This window comes from Neoarius graeffei, chromosome 6 (genome assembly GCF_027579695.1).
Source record: "Neoarius graeffei isolate fNeoGra1 chromosome 6, fNeoGra1.pri, whole genome shotgun sequence".
Lineage (NCBI taxonomy): Eukaryota > Metazoa > Chordata > Actinopteri > Siluriformes > Ariidae > Neoarius > Neoarius graeffei.
This window is the reverse complement of record NC_083574.1, coordinates 21620678-21628227: the sequence shown is the minus strand read 5'-3', so window position 1 is coordinate 21628227 and position 7550 is coordinate 21620678. Positions and strand designations below refer to the sequence as shown.

Genomic DNA, 7550 nt, shown 5'->3' with positions numbered 1-7550 from the left:
ATGTGTAATCAAAGTGTCACATGATCGGTCACATGATATCTGTATAAATTAACCTGTTCTGGAAGGACCCTGACTCTGCAACACTACTAAGCAAGCAACATGAAAACGAACATGTCAGAGACAAAGTTGTGGAGAAGTATGGATCAGGGTTGGGTTATAAAAATATTCCAAACTTTGAATATCCCATGGAGCACCATTAAATCCATTATATCAAAATGGAAAGAATATGGCACCACTACAACCCTGACAAGAAAAGGCCTCCCACCAAAACTCACAGACTGGGCAAGGAGGGAATTAATCAGAGATGCGCCAAAGACACCAGAGATAACACTGAAGGACCTGCAAAGATCCACAGCGGAGATGGGAGTATCTGTCCATAGGACCACTTTAAGCTGTACACTTCACAGAGTGGGGCTTTATGGAAGAGTGGCCAGAAAAAAGTAATTGCTTAAGAAAACATGTTTGGAGTTTGCCCAACAGCATGTGGCAGACTCCCCAAACACATGGAAGAAGATTCTCTGGTCAAATGAGACTAAAATTTATATCTTTTTGGCCATCATGGGAAATGCCATGTGCCATGCAAATCCAACACCCTGAGAACAATTCCTACAGTGAAGCATGGTGGTGGTAGCATCAGGCTGTGGGGATATTTTTCATCTGCAGGGACAGGAAAGCTGGTCAGGATTGAAGGAAAAATGGATGGCACTAAATACAGGGCAATTCTGGAGAAAAACCTGTTCGAGTCAGTCAGTGATTTGAGACTGGGACGAAGATTCATGTTCCAGCAGGACAATGACCCGAAACATACTACAAAAGCTATACTGGAGTGGTTTAAAGGGAAACATTTAAATGTCTTGGAATGGCCCCATCAAAGCCCAGACCTCAATCCAACTGAGAATCTGTGGCATAACTTGAAGATTGCTGTACACCAACGCAACCCATCTGACTTGAAGGAGTGAGAGCAGTTTTGCCTTGAGGAATGGGCAAATATCCCAGTGGCTAGATGTGGCTAAGCTAATAGAGACATACCCCAAGAAACTTGCAGCTGTAATTGCAGCAAAAGGTGACTCTACAAAGTATTGACTTTTTGTGTGTGTGTGTGTGGGGGGGGGGGGGGGGATACCTATGCACACTTCAGATTTCTGTTTTTTTTTATCTTCATTATTGTTTGTGTCACAATAAAACAACAGATTTTAGCTTTAAAGTGGTATACATATTGTGTCAATCAAATGGAATATTGATTGACACAATATGTATGTACATATTGTGTACACAATATGTACATATTGTGTCAATCAAATGGAATTAAAAAAACATTTTAATTCCAGCTTGTAATGCAACAGAATAAACACAAAGGGAGATGAATACTTTTACAAGGCATTGTACTTTTACAAACTAATCATAGGATTGTTGGCCTCTCTTCACAAATTTAGTGGCAAACTAATCAGGTTAGTGGAAACTTCAAAAAGTATCAAAAACATGCTGGCATTTGTAAACAATATGGTTGTCACAGGCCAATAAATTCTTATGAGGCAGAGCCTAAGGTGGTGTTTACATTAGACCGTATCCGTATCGTTTTCATTGCGGATGCACTGTCCGTGCACATTAAAACGCCGGGAAATGACTCCACAGGTGGAACAATTTGAATCCGCCAGGGCCCACGTATTCAACCCAGTACGTATCTGATCCGGTGCTGTGTAAACATTGAGGAACGAGGATACGCAGTGCTGAGCTCTAGCTGACGTCATCATTGGACAACGTCACTGTGACATCCACCTTCCTGATTCGCTGACGTTGGTCATGCCACGTTGGTCATGTGACGCGACTGCTGAAAAACGGCGCGGACTTCACTTCCTGCTATTTGTCGATGGAAATACAGCATGGAAAACAACATGGACAATGACGGTCGCATTCAGAATCTTCAGAACCTGCTCTCTGTCCTACTGCTGGCAGTACAGTTTGCCCAGAAGTACTTGGCGAGGAGGCGTGAGATTCTGCAAGCCTTCTGCGATGTGAATACCCTGCAACTGTGGCAACGGAAGCCGTACATGGAGCGCCGTTTTTGGGTTAGACCGGGAAGAAGCAGCGCTTGGTGGGACAACTTCGTGGACCAAGTTGTTGTTGCCGAAGAATGGCGTGAGAACTTCCGAATGTCCAGATCAGCACTGATACACCTGTCGGAGCGACTATGTCTACAGCTGGAAGGGACAACCACGAGAATGAGATGGCCCGTCGACCTTCTCACCAAGGTTGCATGCACCTTGTACTACTTGTGCGATGAGGGGCGACTTCGTAAAACTGCCAATGCTTTTGGACTTTCCCGGTCAACTGTCTCTGTCATCATTCATCAAGTGTGTAAGGCAATATGCACCACCTTGGGTCATGAGTACATCGCCACACCAAAGACGGAACCTGAGGTACAACAGCTCGTAGCCAACTTCTACAGCAGTAACGGTATGCCACAATGCCTGGGGGCAATCGATTGCACGCACATCGAAGTGAAACGACCCAGTACTGATTCCACAGGGTTTGTAAACAGAAAGGGGAAACATTCTCTGAACGTACAAGCACTGTGCGACTACAACTACTGTTTTATGGACGTCTTGGTGAAATGGCCGGGCAGTGTCCACGACGCACGCATCTTCACGAACTCTGTGTTGTGCAGTGAACTGAGAGATGGGACAATACCACCCTGCCCAAAAGAGTTGGTGGAGGGCGAGGATGCGGTTCCTGCGTTCATCCTTGGTGATCCAGCTTATCCCCTGCTGCCTTTCCTAATGAAGGAATACCCCAATGGCGGAGCCACTCCTCAAGAACAGTATTATGGACTAACACTGTGCAAGGCACGTATGGTGATTGAATGTGCGTTTGGGTGCCTGAAGGCACGGTTTGCAGCTCTAAGGAGGCCTATGGATATAAACCTGGATGACCTTTACTTCGTGATATATGCTTGCTTTGTACTGCATAACTACTGTGAACTGCAGAAGGAACCTCTGCCAGAGGGTAGTGTGACTGCTGCTAGGCAATATGACCAAGAGTTTCAGCCACCAGCTGCAGCGGACAAAACACACGAAGCTGAAGGAAGGCGTGTGAGGCGTGTTGTCACAATGTTTTTGGATCCATGAGTACCATTTCAAGGTTTCATTCAAGATAGGCTTGGTTAGTTCTCATCGACTACAGGGATGGTCGGAGAACTCTGCATGATTTTGATTTTTTGTGTGTGTTCAAACTGTCATTCCATATCATACACTCGTGTTCATTAGTTATGTTCATTAGTTATCACTCATCACTAGTTATCACTCATAGTTCATTAGTTGTGTTCATTAGTTATTGACATTTAATAAACTACTCTTTAACATCTCTTTGTCCTGTCAATATATTCAGCAGCCTTCAACATGTTGGTGAGTACTTGCTTTGAGTGGTGTCAATGTGAATAACCATAAATGAAGTTACACTAATATTAACACCTGCACAAAATGTGTGTGCTAGGCACACGTGTTAACTTTCTAGAAGGTTGTAGTGAAGACACCATATCAAACTGCTTTCAGTAATATCTGAGTAACCCCAATCATACATGTTACATTGTCATTTAGCCCAATGTCAATCCTCTGTGATATAGCTTTCAGTGCAGAGGAAGAGCGCAACACTGCTGCTTTACATATCACCACTTTATTTTTTAGCTTCATCAGAGGCTTGATGCCGAAATGTCAGCAAGCTAAAAAATAAAGTGGTGATACGTAAAGCAGCAGGGTTGCGCTCTTCCTCTGCACTGAAAGCTATGAAACTTTGAAAAGCTGCACCTGCAAACAAAGACTCTCGAGGTGTGCGGACCCTTGCAAATCCTCTGTGATAAATTATAACTACACAATGGGCAGTATTTGCATCTTACCATGAACAACATTAAGAATGACAAAGCAAAGCATTATATTCATACTTTTATACTCTTTAATGAAAAACAAAAAGGTGATACAAGGCGGAAACAATGCCCACACGAGTACAACACATATTAAAAGGTGCAGAAAAAATTAAACATGGGTATAAACATGCAGTAAAATGGTATAAATGCTACATGTTTTTCACTCAATAAAATTAACAGTGAACAAATTGAACTTGAAATTGTAAACTTAAAAGGTTTTTTACTATTTGATTCTTCTGTTAAACACCATGTTCTACTCACCCATGGTAGTTGATGTGTCATTTGGAGCACTGCCGAAGATAATGGGTTTGGCAATATCCATGAAACGCCTTCCTATGGGCAAGCAAATGCAGGCACAAAATACGTTATTTTAAATGTATTAATTGCGGTACTGTAGCACTAATAATGTGTAGTGAATGTTCTTGTTTGAAAACATCTGGGTTATGTGGGGAAAGCAATTTTTGCAAGTCTGAATGGCAGCCACTCCAGTCAGGCACCAGCCTATGACGTCAAGAGCACCCGCCTTCACCAGAATTGCAAAAATTGTATTCCCCACATAACCCAGATGTTTTCAAACAGGAACATTCACTACATGTTATTAGTGCTACGGTACCGTAATTAATACATTACGTATTTTGTGCCTGCATGTACTTACCCCTAGGAAGGCGTTTGGATATCACCAAACCCAATATCTTCGGCAGTGCTCCAAATGACACAAAACTACCATGACTGAGTAGAACATGGGCCCAATTGCAAACAAATTGTCTTCTCCTTTAAGTGGCAATTTACAGATGCTCATAACTGGGATATGGCATGCCGTCCTGTGTGTCACTATAGTATGAGGTACCGTGGCGTGGTGTGCTGTAATGTAAGGAGGCATGGCGTGGTGTGCTGTGGTGACTGAAGCCTCCTGTGGCTGGAGCCACTGACCATGTGCTGCACCAGCATTTCAACTGATGTGGCCATGCGGTTCATGGCGCCGATGAACTCATGGTCAGTCTCCTCCAGCCGCTGGAACATCCGACGCTTTAGCTCCAGTTCCTCCTGAGCAATGACAAGTGGCGAGATCTTCCTCTTCAGCCGGTCTGTGCGGTGCGACTCCATCACTGTGGCCAGTTGAGTGCGACGCCTCGCAACCGTCTGCCCACTCAGCACCTGGCTACCCACCTCATCCTCATCACAGTCAGCACCACCTTCTGTCGTGGAGCTTGATGCCTCAGAAGGTTGGTCTGCACGAAGGTCTGCTGTCTCTATTCCTCCAGGAAGGGAGCAGGTGCCAGCTGATCCCCGCCAAATGGCCTCACACAATTCAAAGAAGAGGAGAACCACTCGGCCGCAACCACTCCTCCGCCCAGCATCCACAGCCCGTCTGTACTTTGCGCATATGGCCTTAAGCTTCGATGTCACTTGAGCTGAGAATACAGGACAAGACACAAAACATCAACATCTGAAATATAACAAAATGTTCTGTGTGAATAATTCTGCACAGATTGTATTACACTACAGCATTTTTTAGGTGAGCAAAAGTATTGGAATGTGTGTAATGGGTGTTTCATGTTGACCAGTTTTATTGAGTTTAAGGTTGATTTTTCAAATATTAAGTAGTCTGTATGACTTACCAACCTTTTGGCCTGGGTTTAAACCCATAACGACTCTGCATTTCTTGTCAGAGGATAAACAAACATGACATTAAAGAAGGCCAAAAAGTAGGAAAGTCATGCAGACTATTTAAAATTTGAAAAATCAACCTTACACTCAACAACTGGTCAACATGAAACACCCATTACACACGTTCCAATACTTTTGCTCACCTAAAAATGCTGTAGTGTAATATAAACAGTGATAAGTCCAAGATTGTTTAACATATCTAGATGTAAATACCAGGAAATAAAAGCTGACATTCTGAACTATTGTCTCATTATCTTCTTTTGGTCTTGAACCCAAATGTCTTCAGTGAACGACAAAAACAAAAGAATTTGCCTTGTTGTTCTTTTGGAGGGGACTGTACATTTGGGCATTTCGCTTACACATATCATCTACGGAGTTTTGGGGCGCTCAACCAGATATTTTTGAAAACGCCGTCCAAAGGGGAGATTTTGCAAACGGATTTATTTTTACCCATTTGACTACGTTTACACCTATATGGATAAAAAAATCGTTTTGCAGAATCTTCTCTTTGGACTACTATTTAAAAATATCCACTGGAGGTCACTAGACTCCGTTTAGTAGCTTATAAACGAAATGCTCTGCCTTTTCACCGTCTCTGGTTAAACTTTAAGTCCTCAAGCAATCGCATATAGAATAGAGCAGCTATATTTAATCACTACAGGATTAACAATGATTTGAGGACTTCTCATTTATTTTTTGAAGGACAACAGCGTAAACAATGAACATCTATGTACCATAGCACGTAGCACAACAACATTGCTTGTCATTATGGTTGGAGTGACGGTAAGCTACTCTTACAATGATGTCTGTTATGTATTTAGCCACCAAAACTTTCCCTTACTGGACTAATTTGACAACTAACACATGTTTCAACATTATATACTACATGAAAAGCGTTTACGGGGTAAGATATTTGTACAATTTGTACAATAACGACGGTGTACGGAACTACTGTTACTACTTTGTTACTACTTTGTGAACGTCAAGCAGACATCTGTAGTTCGAAAATATGGGGCACTTCGCTCAAACAATCAATCGATACATTGGCCATTCTGTTCAGAATTAAGTGAATGAGCAATACAGGAAGTGTGTTGGTTACCGTAGCACTAAATAGTCTTGTTGTAATCGCAAAAAACGGCCGTTCTGCGAGGTGAAGAGTGTACCGAACACTGTTAGATCCTTCTAGCATAAACACGAAGGCCATACACGGTGTAAAAAAGGCGTCATTGTAGTACCAGTACCGCCGATAACAGACTGGCATACTTCATTTTTTACAACGACATTTCATATTTACTTCAGTTTTAAACAAAGACATATTTCAAATGTGTACCTTTTGACATCTCCTCCTTCGCATGAGGGAAGTCTTTCCCACTTGCACGGGCATCCTCTGGCGAGGGGTAGTGGTCCAAAAAATGGCCCAGTATGTCCCCATATTTTGTTTGGACACTTTCCCAGTCCACACCCTGAGCCGACACCGTTGTTTTATGATCCAATGTTACGTTTAGTAACAATTGGACCTCGTCGTCCGTCCATGAAAAAATGGTCTTTAGGCATGCCATCCTTCCACTTGCAAGTGGTGAGTGACTTGCGCATGCCCGATATGCACTGGGATCATGTGACATGCCGTCTAATTAGTCATGTGATTAGCGTATCCGTGTATTGGCGTTGCTGTGTGCACGGGGAACAGTTTTGTTGCTGGCACAGAAATTGTGTGTGTGTACGCGAATCGTTTTAAAAACGTTAATCTGATGATCCGCTGATTCGAAATAATGTAAACAGGGCCTAATTTAGTCACACAGCTTTAACTCTTGATTGGTTGCATGGAGTCACATGAATGTTGAAAGGCATATAAATTGAAAGGCAACATTCTGCATTTGGGGGTTTTGGTCATATAGAGGGGGCTGGGCTAAGTTCAAACAACTGTTTGAACCATTAAATTGAAATAGCACTTTTCTGTGGACCTTGA

At 42.8% G+C, this 7550-nt stretch overlaps 1 protein-coding gene across 1 annotated transcript; it reads left to right on the top strand.

Moving 5' to 3' along the window:
- The first annotated feature begins 1880 nt into the window (after nucleotides 1-1880).
- LOC132888242 (putative nuclease HARBI1) lies at nucleotides 1881-3125 on the top strand. The gene has a single exon (XM_060924318.1). The coding sequence runs from the start codon at nucleotides 1881-1883 to the stop codon at nucleotides 3123-3125; it is 1245 nt and encodes a 414-aa protein (XP_060780301.1).
- The last annotated feature ends 4425 nt before the right edge of the window (nucleotides 3126-7550 follow it).

Excerpts from the sequence above, each read along its gene's own strand:
- LOC132888242 (XM_060924318.1), top strand. The coding sequence starts at position 1,881 with ATGGAAAACAACATGGACAATGACGGTCGCATTCAGAATCTTCAGAAC.